The following is a 16,674-nucleotide window of genomic DNA, read 5'->3' on the forward strand; positions in this document are numbered from 1 at the left end:
ATTAAAAATTAATTAAAAGTAAAAGTAATCCTCTTCACTAACAATTCATGAAAATAATCCAATTAGAATTCTAAATAAAATAAATGAGGATATGGAAGAGTAAGGGACAAAGTAAACAAACTAGAATAATGTCTTCAACGGAGGTAATGACCCTTCAATATCCAAAAGCAACAATGAATGTAAAGTGAACCTAGAGGGAAAGTAATCCTCTCTAAATTCAGATCTAGAAACCTAAAAACTATCCTAATGTGAATATGTGTGTTGTCTAAGATGTGTGTTGAGTCTCTGTATGTTCCCTGTCTTTGTTCTGTGTTTCTGGGCTGAAAACTGGGTTAAAACGCGGCCCGAAATCGCCCCCAGCATTTTCTGTTATTTCTGCAGATCGTGCAGGTCACGCATACGCGTCGTCCACGTGTTTGCGTCATTCAGAGATTTTCCTTGTCACGCATACGCGTCGTCCACATGTTCGCGTCATTTGTGCAGACTCCAATCCACGCGTTCACGTGAGGCACGCGCTCGCGTCAGTGTTCGCTGGTCATCTCCTTAGTTTCTTGTGTTCCTTCTATTTTTGCAAGCTTCCTCTCCATTTTCTAAGCCATTCCTGCCCTATGAAGCCTGAAACACTTAACACACATATCACGGCATCGAATGGTATAAAGGAGAATTAAAATATACTAATTAAAGATCTTTAGGAAGCAAGTTTTCAATCATAAAACAATATTAGGAAGGAGTTATAAAATCATGCAATTAGTATGAATAAGTGGGTGAAGACTTGATGAAGCCATTCAATTAAACACAAAATAAACCATAAAATAGTGGTTTATCACAATCCTAAACCTCTACAACCCAAATCAAGGCCTAAAGTTCTTACTAACAAGAAATATGGTAATTCTACCCAGAGATTCTAATCTCTCTCCTCAATTTCAACTCTCTACAAACCTCCCAATCACCAGTCTGGAACAACCCTAAGTGTCACCTCCAGCAATCTGAGGGATTGGTGTACGAAACTGGCTTCGCAGAATTCGCACAGATAGACCGGCAAGTATATCGGGTCGTCCAAGTAATACCTCAGGTAAGTGAAGGTCGATCCCACGGATATTGTTGGTTTGAGCAAGCAGTGGACACCTTACAGCTCTTAGTTAGGTGGATAGAAAATATAGTTTATCACGGGAAAAACGCATAAAACAGATAAATAAATAAAACGTTATTAGATAGATGATAATTCAATATTGATATAATGGTTGAGGCTTAAGATATGCTTTGTCTTTCCGGATTAACTTTTCTTACTGTCTTCTTCAATAACCTTCTGATTTCTTCAATGGTAGCCGTAAGTGATTAACTCATGTCCTCTCATCAAGTTAACCTCCTCCACTTCAGCAATCAACCACGTTGAAATGACTCATGTCCTCTCATCAAGCCAGCTCTAGGTTTCTCACTATAGCAGAAGATGAAGCTCTAAGCAATCCACTCCCCTTCACGATCCTACTCAAGGCACTACAGACAAGGTAGATCTTCCGAATCAGAAAGTGCTGCTTCTCTGACTCTAGCCTTAACGCCACAAAGACATCACTCACCCATAGTCAACGGGACTATATGTCACATATCTAAAGTTGCTCAGATACTCTATTGGAATCTGCAATGCAATCTCTAGCTTTAGTTCAAAACTATCCGGGTCAGGAATTGTACGGAACCCATGTAGAACAAGGGTGATTGTCATGGGTCACCCTCAATTCATAAGATGAAGAACGAGGTTACATAAGAGAATAGAATTAGACATATTGAATGAAAACAGTAATATTATTGATCCATGAAACTCAGCAGAGCTCCTAACCTTAGCCTTAGGAGGTTAGTGACTCATACTGTACATAAAATAATAATGAAAGGTTCGAATGGGCAAAAGATCTCTAACAAGAGTGATCTTTGTTCTATATATACTAGTCTAGTAACTAAGGATTAGAGAAAATAAGATAAACTAGTCTTGTAGTGTGAAAATCCACCTTTGGGATTCACTTGGTGAGTGCTTGGGCTGAGTTTGAGTGTCTCCCACAAGCTAGTACCCCTTAGGGGCATTGAACGCTGGCTAGGGACTCTAATAAACCCTATTTGTAGGGTTTATCTTGTGCTTGATTTAGAGGATTTTATAACCTTTCACCTACATTTATCCAATGAAATAGCATGGTTTTATAACTTCTCCTTTAATTGTGCTTAAGAGTGAAAACATGCTTTTAGGTCCTAAAATAGCTAAATTCAATTCACCTTGATTCCATTAGATGCCTTGATATGTTTGTTAAGTGATTTCAGATTTAGGAGGCAAAGATTGGATCAAGGGAATGAAGAAAAAGCATGTATAAATGGAGAACTCATGAAGAAATGAAGGAATCGCAAAAGCTGTCAAGCTGACCTCTTCGCACTTAATCAGCCATAACTTGAGCTACAGAGGTCCAAATGATACGGTTCTAGTTACGTTAGAAAGCTAACATCCGGGGCTTCAAAATAATATAAGATTTTCTATGGTTGCATTTTGCATAGTGGCGCGCACGTGCACGATACGCGTACGCGCCGGTGGGTGCATATGATTCACTTAGTCAAACACGTGGCCAGCGATTTTAGAAGCCTTGTGGGCCCAATCCAACTCATTTCTGGTGCTATTTAAGCCAAGGATTGAAGGGGAATTAATATACTTTTGATCATTAGTTTAGTTTAGGTTAGTTTTAGAGGGAGAAGCTCTAACTTCTCTCTAGAATTAGGATTAGGATTAGGTTTAGTTCAATAATCTAGATCTAGTTTCAATTCATGTTTTCTTCTTCTTCTTCTCAATTCTTTGTTGTTGCATTTATGATTCCTCTATTCTTTTGTTGTAATTTCCTTTATGTTGTTTCTATGCTTTATTATAGATCTACTCTTGTTCCTTCTATTTTCTTCCAATTCAATTTGAGGTAATTCATAATAATTGTGTTTCTTTTGATTTTTGTTATTAATTCCTTCCAATAAGTAGTTGTTAGATTTCATTGTTGTTATCAATTTACTTTGCTTTCCTTTTATGTCTTCCAAGTGTTTGATGAAATGCTTGGTTGGATTTTAGTGTATATTTTGTTTCTCTTGGCTATGGTAGAGTAATTAGTGACGCTTGAGTTATCTAATTCCCTTGTTGATTGATAATTAGAAGTTGCTAATTGATTTGGATACCACTAAAGCTAGTCTTTCCCTTGGGAGTTGGCTAGGACTTGTGGAATCAAGTTAATTCATCCATTTGACTTTCCTCCATGGTTAGAGGTTAACTAAGTGGTAGCAATGGATAATTTGTGGTCACAATTGAGGAGGATAACTAGGATAGGACTTCTAGTTCTCATACCTTGCCAAGAGCTTTGTTAGTTGTTAGTTTATTTCCTTTGCCATTTATATTTCTTGCCTATTATTCCAAAAACCCCAAACATTACCTCATAACCAATAACAAGAACATTTGTTTGCAATTCCTAGGGAGAACAACCCGAGGTTTCAATACTTCGGTTTATAAATTTAGGGGTTTGTTACTTGTGACAAACAATCTTTTGTATGAAAGGATTATTGTTGGTTTAGAAACTATACTTGCAACGAGATTTCAATTGTGAATTCTAGACCACACAAAAGTCTTATCCTCAAAATGGCGCCATTGTCGGAGAATTGCAATGGTGTTGTGTTATTGGTTATTGTATATATGTGAATATTGTGAATAGCTTTATTTTTGGATTGCTTGTTAGTTTTTGCTAGTTTTAGGACTTTGTTCATTCTTTCTTCTTAGCTTTTGTCTCTTATTTTCTCTTTTCATTATGAATTTTCACTTTGGCTATGAGTTTGGTTCTAACTATGTTATAGGAAATGAGGGCTACAATGAGGATGTGTATCAAGGATGGGATAATCAAAAGTGGGAGGAGCCATATGCATATGATCAATCCTCTTGGCAACAACCTCCACCAATGTACTATGAACAAGAGCCATTCTATGATGCATATCAATCCAATGGTTATGGTGAATCTCCTTGTGACTTTCAAGAACCACCACCATATGCCTATGAGCCATATCCTCAACATAACCCTCAACCATACTCACAAGCCTCTTTTCACCAACCACCTTCATATGACCCTAATCCATATCCACCATACCAACCACTTTTTGATCCATATGAGCCACATATAGAGCCACCACCACTCTAACATCAACATTCTCAAGATGAACCACCTCCAATGTACAAAAATTTTCAACCACAAGATGAATATTCCTTTCCACCACAACCTCCCATGGAAGAATACTCATGTCCATCGATCCAAGAGTCATATGATCTTACTCATGATATCCAAGAGGAACAAGAGTCAAGGGATCATCTCAAGGAAGCATTGGATCAATTTCAAGCAACCATGGAACGTGTTGTGCAACAAGTGGAAAGAGGGGAAATTATTGAACCACCACAAGTCTACCTAGAAGAACCACCTTCCCACTATGAATCCTTCCCCCTATAATGGATGACATCATTGATGTTCTTGTTCAAGGACAAGAGGAGATGAAAAGGGATGTGCAACAATTCACGGCCGCCTTGGACGAGGTGGTAAACCGGTTAGCATCCCAATGCTTGAACACTCAAGGAACTTCCATGGCTACATGTGGAGAAACAAATGAAGAGCATAACATGAAGGAGAGATTGGTGGAGAATGAGGGAAGTTGATTTGTATTAGAATAATTGGAGGAAGCTATAATTGTTGAAGAAGAGGAAGAATTTGTTGAAGACTTGGGAGATGCGGAGCCTGCATGGGAACATAGGGTTGAAGAAAACCCCTCCAAGATGATTGAATTTGATGCTAGGGAGGAAAGTGCACACCTTCCAAGGCATATTCCATATGAAGACTTGGATGGGATAGAGCAAGAATTGAGTTCCCTTGGTGATGAAGATCAAGCACCAAGTCTTAGTGGTGAAGAATCCTTTGAGCTTGAAGAACCTTCTCCCGGTGAATTTGAAGGCAATGTGGAGGTAAAATTCTCTCACCTTCCCATTTATGATTTGAGTAAGGGAAAAGGCTCAGATAGAATTGTTGAACAAAGAATTGAAATTAAGAGATCTTGTGAAGAGGTGGAAGTCCTTAGAAAGAGAAGAATGGGGTTGGTTATGCTTTGTCAAGACCCTTAGAAGCTTCTTTACCTAGGTTGCCATCTACTCCTTCACTTGAGTGGGTAAAATTCATTTCTATTAGCTTTATTGTCCCACTTGAGTATGGCTTACTTGAAACGGATGGTCAACTTAGGATGCTTTGTGGGATGAAGCGTAAAAGAAAGATGTTTCGTGATTGGCATTGCAAATCAAGGCTCATTATGGTTGATACTTCAAGAGTAGAATACAAAGGTTGGAATAGTGCTCAATTAGATGGGTCTAGGAGGATTATTGGGCACTTCATAGAGAATTCATCTTGTTCACCACCCGGATGGACTAATAATGACGATCAACTTCAAGACGGGTGTGAAAACAAAGTGTGGGATCCCGGATCGCATAAAAAGGATCAACTTTGGGAGCCCCAAGCTTATGAAGAACTCCACCAATACTTGGCTCAATCCATGAGAAATCTTGGGGCACAATGGAGAACCAAGCATTGGTGGGAGTTCCAAGATGAATTCAAGCACAAGCCACCTTGAGAGGAGCTCCCCATAAGGCCAACTTAAGGACAATAAATAAAAGTGTTAGGTGGGAGACACCCACCATGGTAAACTCTTTCCATTCTCTTGTAGATTTGATTAATAAGTGATTTGAGTTACCATTGTAAGTAGTTTTTCCCCTTCATGTAGTTTTATCTTAATATCTTGATTGTTAGTTGCTTAAAGTACAACTTATGTTTGTTTGCACTTGAAATTTTTTTGTTAATTTTGCAATTTAGTTGATCTTGAGTTGTAGGTAGTGTTAGGGAGATTTTTAGCTGTTTATAGTATTTTTGAAAAATAAATCAAGGAAGCATACGCATGTTGTGCGCGTGCGCATCCATACGCATATTCAAGCCCATACTTTTTCCAGAGAGTTGGGCCAATCTCGTGCAAAAGCTGAGCCAATTGCACAACTGCGTGTACGCGTGCGCGCACTGCGCGCTTACGCATCGATGTCCTTATTTTGCATATGCGCGCGCCCGCGCACATGCCTCGTGCGCGCCGATTCGCTAAAGTGGTTCCCAGGCCAATGACCCGAGAGTTGTGCCAGCTCTGGGCCAGCATTAAGCGTTTGGCCCAACCTCACCCACGCGTCCGCGCCGGTAAAAAAAGAATTTTTTTTCCTCTTCCATTTTCTTTTGTATATCGCATTCGTATACTTCTATTCTTTGCGTTTCAATTTTGTTTCTATAGCCTGTTTTCATTTTTTTCTAAGTCTCTTCTTTCAATAATGGCGTTGCATTTTCTTACTCAATTGTTGAGGATTTCTTGGTTAATCTTGGTGCCTCTAGACTTGTTTGATATTGATGGGTAATGAAATTTCTAATTCAATGCTTAACCTTTGATGATCCTTGTATCCTTTGTGCATTGATGTGAGCTTACATGTCTTTCATTACCCACTTTTTCTTATTTGAACTTGATGCTCACTATGCTCTTTTCTTTTTTCAACACCAAAGTTAGCTAGATGTTGCATTGCATGATAGGTTTCATGTTAGTTAGAATTTTTATATATTTTATCACTTCTTTTTATGCTAGGACTACTTGGTTAGGGTGATGATTTCTTTTCCAAGAAAATTGTTTTAAGGGCACCCTACCAATTTGAAAAAAATTTTTGGTTGAACTTGCTTGAAAGAATTTATTTTGGAACATGGTTTTTGAGCTAAGAACACAAGCTTGTGAGATTTGAGCCTAATGGTGTGGTTACATCTTATAACCACTTATTTTTCCTTCTTGTGTGCATTATTCTCCTTCTATGAATGTAATCTTTGATTTGTTTGATTCTTTATGTCCATTATTTTGTGTATTCATGCATTTATATGATTGAGGCCATTATTTTATTAGCTCACTTTCCCAAATATCCTACCTTTTACTCTCCATTGTTAACTAATTTTGAGCCTACGCTTAACCCAATTGTTCTTTATTTTAGCACATTACAAGCCTAAAGCGAAAAATAATAAAAGTCCCTTGTTTGGATCTTTGATTAGCTTAGGCTAGTGAGAGTGCTTATTATTCAAGTTTGGGGAGATTTGGGAACATTGGTTGGGATAAAAGAGTTTATTGTATTGTTGTTGGTAATATTGGGAATTGGGTACATGCTCATGTGTTAATCAAATGTAAAACCATATGCATTGATACTTTTGTATATACTTTATTGTGAAAAGAAAAAAAATGAGAAAATAAAAAGAAAGAAAAAAATATATATATGTAGATATCAAAAGAAAAAAAGAAAAAAAATAGAAAGAAAAGAAAAAGAAAAGAAAAGTAATAAAAAGGGGACAAAATGCCTCAAGTGAAGCTCAATAAAATCAATGCATATGTGTTGTGATCAAGGAAAAAAAATGCATGAGTATGAGAATAAAAGGTGAAAGATGGGTAGCTAGGTTAGAACTTAATTGTATAGGATGTCATAGGTTAGGTGGGAAGTTTAAGCTTATCAAAGATTCAAATTTCAAGCTCACTTGACTAAATATGCATCCTTACCTTGACCATAGCCCCATTACAACCTATGAAAAGACCTCATGATACTTGTATGCATGCATGAAATATATGTTGATTGTTAGAAGAAAAACAAATCTTAGAAAGCATTATTAGGGGAGAATTGAGAGAATCGACCCTATACACTTGAGCGACTAGAGTGCAAACACTTCCGGTAAGGGTTCGATGCTCAATCCCGTGATTCCTGACTTTCATGAGCGTTCTTCTTGCAAGTCTATTTGAACTTCATTTTTATACTTGAATTGGTAGGATTCATGAGTCGTCATAGGACCTTAGCCCTACTTGTGCATGTATGTCTTGGAGATTGAATTATTTTTAAGTAGGTAGAATCATTTTGCATTTAGTTGCATTCATATAGATAGATGCATATAGTTTAGGTTGCATTTAGATTAGCTCACATTGAATAAATGTTGATACCCTTTGCTTTCTCTTGGTTTAAGCATGAGGACATGCTTGGTTTAAGTGTGGGGAGGTTGATAAACCCCATTTGTAGGGTTTATCTTGTGCTTGATTTAGGGGATTTTATAACCTTTCACCCACATTTATCCAATGAAATAGCATGGTTTTATAACTTCTCCTTTAATTGTGCTTAAGAGTGAAAACATGCTTTTAGGTCCTAAAATAGCTAAATTCAATTCACCTTAATTCCATTAGATGCCTTGATATGTTTGTTAAGTGATTTCAGATTTAGGAGGCAAAGATTAGATCAAGGGAATGAAGAAAAAGCATGTATAAATGGAGAACTCATGAAGAAATGAAGGAATCGCAAAAGCTGTCAAGCCGACCTCTTCGCACTTAATTGGCCATAACTTGAGCTACAGAGGTCCAAATAATGCGGTTCCAGTTGCATTGGAAAGCTAACATCTGGGGCTTCGAAATGATATAAGACTTCCCATGGTTGTATTTCGCATAGTGGCGTGAACGCGCACGGTACGCGTACGCGCCGGTGGGTGCATATGATTCACTTAGTCAAACACATGGCCAGCGATTTTAGAAGCCTTGTGGGCCCAATCCAACTCATTTCTGATACTATTTAAGCCAAGGATTGAAGGGGAATTAACATACTTTTACATACTTTTGATCATTAGTTTAGTTTAGGTTAGTTTTAGAGAGAGAAGCTCTAACTTCTCGCTAGAATTAGGATTAGGATTAGGTTTAGTTCAATAATCTAGATCTAGGTTTCAATTCATGTTTTCTTCTTCTTCTTCTTCTTCTCAATTCTTTGTTGTTGCATTTATGATTCCTCTATTCTTTTGTTGTAATTTCCTTTATTTTGTTTCTATGCTTTATTATAGATCTACTCTTGTTTCTTCTATTTTCTTCCAATTCAATTTGAGGTAATTCATAATAATTGTGTTTCTTTTGATTGTTGTTATTAATTCCTTGCAATAAGTAGTTGTTAGATTTCATTGTTGTTATCAATTTACTTTGCTTTCCTTTTATGCCTTCCAAGTGTTTGATGAAATGCTTGGTTGGATTTTAGTGTAGATTTTTTTCCTCTTGGCTATGGTAGAGTAATTAGTGACGCTTGAGTTATCTAATTCCCTTGTTGATTGATAATTAGAAGTCGCTAATTGATTTGGATACCACTAAAGCTAGTCTTTTCCTTGGGAGTTGGCTAGGACTTGTGAAATCAAGTTAATTCATCCATTTGACTTTCCTCCATGGTTAGAGGTTAACTAAGTGGTAGCAATGGATAATTTGTGGTCACAATTGAGGAGGATAACTAGGATAGGACTTCTAGTTCTCATACATTGCCAATAGCTTTGTTAGTTGTTAGTTTATTTCCTTTGCCATTTATATTTCTTGCCTATTATTCCAAAAACCCCAAACAATACCTCATAACCAATAACAAGAACATTTGTTTGCAATTCCTAGGGAGAACGACCCGAGGTTTCAATACTTCGGTTTATAAATTTAGGGGTTTGTTACTTGTGACAAACAATCTTTTGTATGAAAGGACTATTGTTGGTTTAGAAACTATACTTGCAACGAGATTTCAATTGTGAATTCTAGACCACACAAAAGTCTTATCATCAGACTCCATCCTGGGCGTTGGACTCCAGCTGCTCCCCTGTGCGCGCTGGACGCCAGAAATGGGGCTGGTGGCTGGCATTGAATGCCAGTTTTGGGCCTTCATTTCCAAAGCAAATAATGGACTATTATATATTTATGAAAATCCCTGGATGTTAGCTTTCCATAACCATTCAGGGCACGCCATTTGGAGTTCTGTAGCTCCAGAAAAGCTCCTTCGAGTGCACTGAGGTCAGATCCTGACAGCATCTACAGTCCTTTCTCTGCTTCTGAATCAGACTTTGGTTCAAGCTCCTCAATTTCAGCCAGAAAATACCTGAAATCACCATAAAATACACAAACTCAAAGTAGAATTCAAAAATGTAAATTTTACACTAAAAACTATGAAAACATAATAAAACTCAAACAAAACATAATGAAAACTATATGAAAATGATGCCAAAAAGCGTATAAAATATCCGTTCATCAAAACACCAAACTTAAACTATCGCTTGTCCCCAAGCAATCAAAAACACAGTAGGATAAAAAGAAGATAATGATACAATAAATCTCAGAGTTTTCAATTAGATGAGCGGGACTAGTAACTTTTTGCTTCTGAATAGTTTTGGCATCTCACTTTTCATTGAAGCTCTGAATAATTGGCATCTTTAAGAACTTAGAATCAAGATGATATTATTGACTTTCCTAGTTTAGTTCTTTTTTATTCTTGAACACAGCTGCTTTAGAGTCTTGGCCGTGACCCTAAGCAATTTGTTTTCCAGTATTACCACTGGATACATAAACGCCACAGACACTTAACTGAGTGAACCCCTTAGGATTGTGATTCAGCTTTGCTAGAATCCTCAGCCAGTGGTGTCCAGAGTTCTTAAGCACAATCTTTTCTTTAGATCACGACTTTAACTGCTCAGTCTCAAGCTTTTCACTTGACACCTTCACACCACAAGTATATAGTTAGGGAAGCAGCTTATTTGAACTGTTTAGGCTAAGATCTTTCTTTTAGGCCCTCCTAACCATTGATGCTCAAAGCCTTGGATCCTTGCTCTTGCCTTTTGGTTTAAAAAGCTATTGGCTTTTTGCTCTTGCCTTTTAGTTTAAAGAGCTATTGGTTTTTTCTGCTTTTTATTTCTTTTTCTGCTTGCCCTTTTTTTTTCATATTATTTTTTCTTTAATTGCTTTTTGCTGCTTTTTCTTGCTTCAAGAATCAATTTTTAGATTTTTTAGATCACCAATAATACTTTACTTTTATCCTCATTATTTCAAGAGCCAACATTCTTAACTCCAACATCAAATAAGCATTGTTTATTCATACATTCAGAAAACAAAAACAATGCTACCACATCAAATAATTGGACTACAGATTTACGCGCCCCATGTATTCCAATAGAGGTATGTTTTTTAGTTGAAAATTTGCTTGGTTATATGTATAACTGATAAAAATAAACACTATTTGTCTGATAAATTACCACATAAGTTAATAGTATGATTTTGCTGCTGGAAAACATTTATAAATACATATGCATAACTATTTTAGATACATTCACAAGTCACAATAGTAGCGGCTCTCATCTTTTCTTTTTTTATTTTTTTTCTTTTCTTTTATTTTTTTGACGTCATCGTTATTATGTATATGTTATATCTTCTACTTTGAAATTGCATCAAGATAAAAACACATTTACAATTACACTTTTCCATCATTACTTACAGATTTGTTATTTCATTAAGAAGTTAATGTTTCGACAAAATAAGTTAAAGGTTGAACTAATACCTGGGTCATTTTTGTATTTATAAAGTCTTTTAGAAATTTGTTGGTTATACTTTTGAAAGTCGGTATGTCAAACCTGCTATATTTTCTGTCAAAATGGTTATTTATTATTCTTTTCAACACCTATGATGCCTTTAAAATTGTGTCTAACTTATCAAAAAAGATAAATAAATAATATTTATTAAATTTTAAATATTTTATTTTTTGCTTTAAACATTTTATTTTACTTTTAAAAGCAAATTAAACAATTTAGACACCATAGTAAAAGACACCATAGAACTCACCTTGGAATTAATCAAATCAAGAGAAATAGCATCGCCCAAGTTGTGTAAACCTTCACGTCCCACTCACCAAAATGCAATCTTCTTTTTATTAAAAGAAAAAGTAGTTTCAAGTTTCAACCGCTCAAGTTGCTTAAAGAATTTGGTGTTTATAAATTTAAGCATGATAATTTATATATACCATGATTCTTAGTGGATAAGAATGCTTACACTTCCCCCTCTAAATATATTCTGCGCTTTATAGAGATCTGAAATTGACTTTTTTAATTTTATCTCTAAAACTCGATATTTGTTCCGTTAGGCTTTGTTATCCCTTATCAACTGTCTCAAATATTTGTTTCCCTGTTCAAATATCCAGAGCTCTATCAGCTATAATTCAGTTACAAGCAAAAAAATAACAAGATTATTGGAAGCCAATGTTTTAAGCAAAATTCTCAAGAAATAATATGACAAACATCGATGCAATCTTATATATCAGATATACATCAATGCAGAGCCAAATAATTCCAAGTACAACAATGCAGAGCCAAATAATTCCAAGTACAACAATGCAGAGCCAAATAATTCCAAGTACAACAACCCAACCCAAGGAGCAAAACCAGACTAACAAAATTCAAGATAATGGAACTTGTAAACTATTCAGATAACAATTTTACATTATCAAAAACTTACCTAACACCATAAAATAGAACAGCAGGAAACAATTTAAAGCTTGTCCTCGTACTCGGAGAGAGGCGTCATTTGCTCCTTCAAACCTTTCCTCTTACGGATATCCATAACAAGCTGTGCAGCCTGTGACCCAGACTCCAATGGATCTGAAGACATCATGTCCCAGTGATCAAATACACATTGCGGGAAAGCTTGACCGGAAGTTGCGGCTCTCAAGGTGCTGGAGAATCCAAAGGACTCAATGACAGGGAGGTAAGCCTTGATGTTGTAGAGTGGAGTCCCGGGCCTCTGCATTTCCTCAAACACGTGTCCACGCTTCTGGTTCAGAACACTGTAAATACCACCAAGAGCCTGCTCAGGAGCTTGGATTTCAACCAAATAGACAGGCTCAAGAAGCCTGGGCTTGGCAGTCAACTGGGAAGCATAGAAGACTCTCCTGGCAGTGGGGATAATCTGACCACCACCTCTGTGGATAGCATCAGCGTGGAGGACTACATCGCAGACTTCGAAGCAGATAGCTCTCATGTTTTCTTCAGCAAGAGCACCTTCCTTTGATGCCCATTGGAAACCAGCAACCACAGAGTCCTTGATTTCATTCAAGTACTGGACTCCCTTACACATATCAACAACCATGTTGGGTCCAGTGGTCTCAGGGCCAAAACACCAGATTTTCTTGGCAAGATCCTTGTCCCAACCGTACTCTTCAGACAAGATCTTGGAACGAACTTTGGGGTCATCCCTCGGTCCAATCTTGCCATCATCAATGGCCTCTGCAAGACCATCCTCCATTGGCCTAGCTTCCATGTAGAGACGGTTGTGCTTGTTGGGTGACTTGCTCATCACAGTGCGGCATGACCTCTCAAGAACAGTCTCACGGAAAGACACAACAGGGTCAGATTTGATAATCTCAGCTCCTCCCATGAAATCATCTTGCAAGTCCTTCAAGCAAATTTCCAAGTGAAGCTCCCCAGCACCAGCAACAATGTGCTCTCCAGATTCCTCAATAGTACAGAGAACCATAGGATCAGATTTGGCCAACCTCTTGAGACCCTCAACAAGCTTAGGAAGATCAGATGCAACCTTACACTGAACAGCAACACGCACAACAGGTGAGACAGAAAACTTCATGGCTCGAATGGGGTGGGCATCAACTTCCTTCTCATTTGTCAATGTGGCATTCTTGGTGATAAATTGATCCAAACCAACCATGGCAACTGTGTTACCACAAGGAACATCCTCCACTGTTTCTTGCCTCTTTCCCATCCAAATGACGGTCCTTTGCACACTTTTAACATACAGGTCTTTCTTCTCACCAGGAACATAATTTGGTCCCATAATTCTGACCTTCAGACCAGTTGACACTCTCCCAGAGAAAACACGACCAAAAGCAAAGAACCGACCCTTGTCAGAAGCAGGAATCATCTTAGAGACATAAAGCATAAGTGGACCCTCAGGATCACAGGCTCTAATAGCAGCAGCATATTGATCATCGAGGGGACCCTCATACAAATTCTCAACACGATACTTTTGGGCCTTAGCTGGAGATGGAAGATGAAATATCATCATTTCCAAGAGTGCAGTACTTGCTGGAAGCCATGTTTGCATGACACGTTTCATCAATGCTTTACCCATCAAGTCCTTTTCATCAGATTTCATGGTGACTGCTAACTTCTGCAACATAGGCCAGAGCTTATCCTTCTGATCATTCATACAAGTGTTGATGATCTGCTTGATGGGCTCATAACAGAACTGTACAAACCCACGCTTGCATGTGGCAGTACCGGTGTTCTTGCTGGTCCATTTCTTTGTCGCAGGATCAAAGAAGTTTTCACCCCAGAGCCTTTCCATCATCTTTGATTCATCAACACCGAATTTTGAGGCATACATTTTTGCGAAGTTCGTCAAGGTAAAAGCCCAACCGTGCAAACCAGCAGAGAAAGCAACCGTTCCTTTCTCTGGGTACACCTGGCAATCACCAAGCAACGGATCCTCATATGTAGCCATGATCACATTGGCATTCTCAATAACTCTTGAGAATGTTTGGTAAGCCTCCTCTCCGTCAACCTGGAGCTCCAGGAAGCATCTGTCCATCTTGTTTACAGTCAAAACAGGTCTGATCCTTTCTCCAAGAGCCTGTCGTAGCACAGTTTCAGTTTGCACACAGACACCTTCAATACAATCCACCACCACTAGTGCTCCGTCAGTAATACGGAGGGCAGCAGTAACCTCCGATGAGAAATCAACGTGCCCGGGTGAATCGATGAGATTGATGAGATACTCATTTCCTTGGCGTTCTCCCTTGTAATTCTTGAGGGCCTCATCACTCATTTCATAGTAGAGAGAGATACCAGTAGACTTTATTGTAATACCACGCTCAGCTTCATCTGCTCGGGTATCAGTCATACGGACATCCCCTGCCACTTCTTGGGCAATAATTCCAGCAGCAGCAACCAGAGAATCAGTGAGAGTTGATTTTCCTGCATTTAGTTTGGAAGGCCAGATAAAAGTGTTGTTAATTAATTTAGGTAAACCAGAACATCACAATGCAACACTGATAAACAGGAAAAACAGTAGCAACAGATGATAACAAAAGCAGTTCTTGACATTGTATGAGCATAAAACATACGCACGTAGTATTAATACTCTGAAATAAATAAACAAGGCATCCTGATTTATTTTAAAAAATAATATTTTTGGTAAAAAAAAAGCTAAAAGAATAAACTGTCTTAGAGATTTCCTCAAGTAGAATGTAACTTCGACCCAAAAAAAACCTCGACAAATTTCGTATGTCATGAAAACAAATTTTTAAATAAAATCAAAACCCAAGCTATCAATACATGTTACATACAAATACAAGGAGTACATCTTGGAAACCCTGAAAGTGCAGCACAGAGAAAGTAAGCATAACAAAACAAAAGCAATCAAAAGAATCCATACCGTGATCGACGTGAGCAATCACAGACATGTTACGAATGTTGTGTTTGTAGTCCATAATACGACGGAGCTCTTCAGCTGTGAACTTTACCTGCAAATACATAAAAGAAATCACCGTTACGAGTTACGATTTAAATAAACTCATCCAAATAATGAATAATTCGAACGTAAAAGACCACGGTTTTCACCAACTTACCATCTTGACTAGCCTTTATTTCCCAGAGAAATTCGTTCAAAGCTAAAATACCAAAAGCACCATATCATTAGCTAATCGAAAAGAATGCATAAACTTATCCAGAAAGAAACAAAAAAAAATTAAAAGAAAACATTTTACAAGTTATACGCTTAGAAAACAGATAAAGGAGCTATCCCAGTTTGAAACTACAGAGAGCTTTTAAGAAAGTCACATCGGAAAAGCACACATGTAAGAACTGAATCAACAGAGACAAATCAATTTAACCATAAGAAACGAATCAAAACAAGCGAAACAAATGAAAACATTCGGAAGAGAAATTAAAGCAAATAAAATAAAAAAGAATCAGTACATTGAGCTGAAAAGAAGCAAAGATCTGTAGCAAACTGAAGTGAAAAAACCATATACCGATCTGTTTGAGTGAAAAGAAAAAGGAAAAATGGAGTAATCGTGTACGGAAGAACGAACCTGAAAGAGCGAAAGCAAAATGGGAGAAGTACACAAGAGAGAGCGGCGGCCAAGGTTTAGGGTTGCGGTCATGCCTTCGCCTCTCTAAAATGAGTGTATTTAACGGGCAATGTCTAAGCGGCTAATCTTTTTTGGTATCCGAAGATGAGAGGATTGAGGCTCCGTTTGGTTAATGTATAGGATGAGACATAGACATAAAGACACAGATATTAAAGATATAGACATAAAATATTTGTGTCTATGTATTGTGTTTGGTAAAAATAATGAACAAGACACAAATATTTGAAAAAAACTGAATTATCCTTCATTTAACCACAATTTTATCAACATCACTACACACCTATTACTTCAAATGCTACATATGTCATTACAATTAAATTTTTATTTCTTTTCGTATTTTTTTCCTTCTAATATCATCTCAAATTATCATTCAAATATTAAATATACAGTTTTTTTTTAAAAAAATAGAAAACCAAAGCCTAAAATTTATCAAAGATTAATTAAAATTTAAATAAATAAAAAGTTAAATGTATAATTTTTTTTGAAAAAAATGGGAGAACAAATTTGGTTGTAAAATCTAAAAGAGAAAGTAAAAAAAGAAATATTTGAAGAGATAAGAGGATAAATTTTAAAAATTTAAAAATTGAATAAGGGTAAAAGAGTAAAAAATTAGTGTCTCA

The 16,674-nt window shown here is 37.1% G+C and overlaps 1 protein-coding gene across 2 annotated transcripts; it reads right to left on the reverse strand.

Moving 5' to 3' along the window:
* On the reverse strand, positions 12,133-16,139 carry LOC107612751 (elongation factor 2). Of its 2 annotated transcripts, XM_016314475.2 has the most exons (4): positions 15,995-16,139; positions 15,530-15,571; positions 15,337-15,424; positions 12,133-14,876 (listed from the first exon to the last, which is right to left on the reverse strand). In XM_016314475.2, exons 2-4 carry the CDS (start codon positions 15,530-15,532, stop codon positions 12,436-12,438), a joined length of 2,532 nt encoding a protein of 843 aa, XP_016169961.1. In that variant the 5' UTR covers positions 15,533-15,571; positions 15,995-16,139; the 3' UTR covers positions 12,133-12,435. The 2 variants fall into 2 exon arrangements, with proteins under 2 accessions (XP_016169961.1, XP_016169960.1); XM_016314474.2 differs by lacking the exons at positions 15,530-15,571; positions 15,995-16,139 and having other exon boundaries at positions 15,337-15,451.

The sequence above is a fragment of the Arachis ipaensis genome, chromosome B08 (assembly GCF_000816755.2).
Source record: "Arachis ipaensis cultivar K30076 chromosome B08, Araip1.1, whole genome shotgun sequence".
Lineage (NCBI taxonomy): Eukaryota > Viridiplantae > Streptophyta > Magnoliopsida > Fabales > Fabaceae > Arachis > Arachis ipaensis.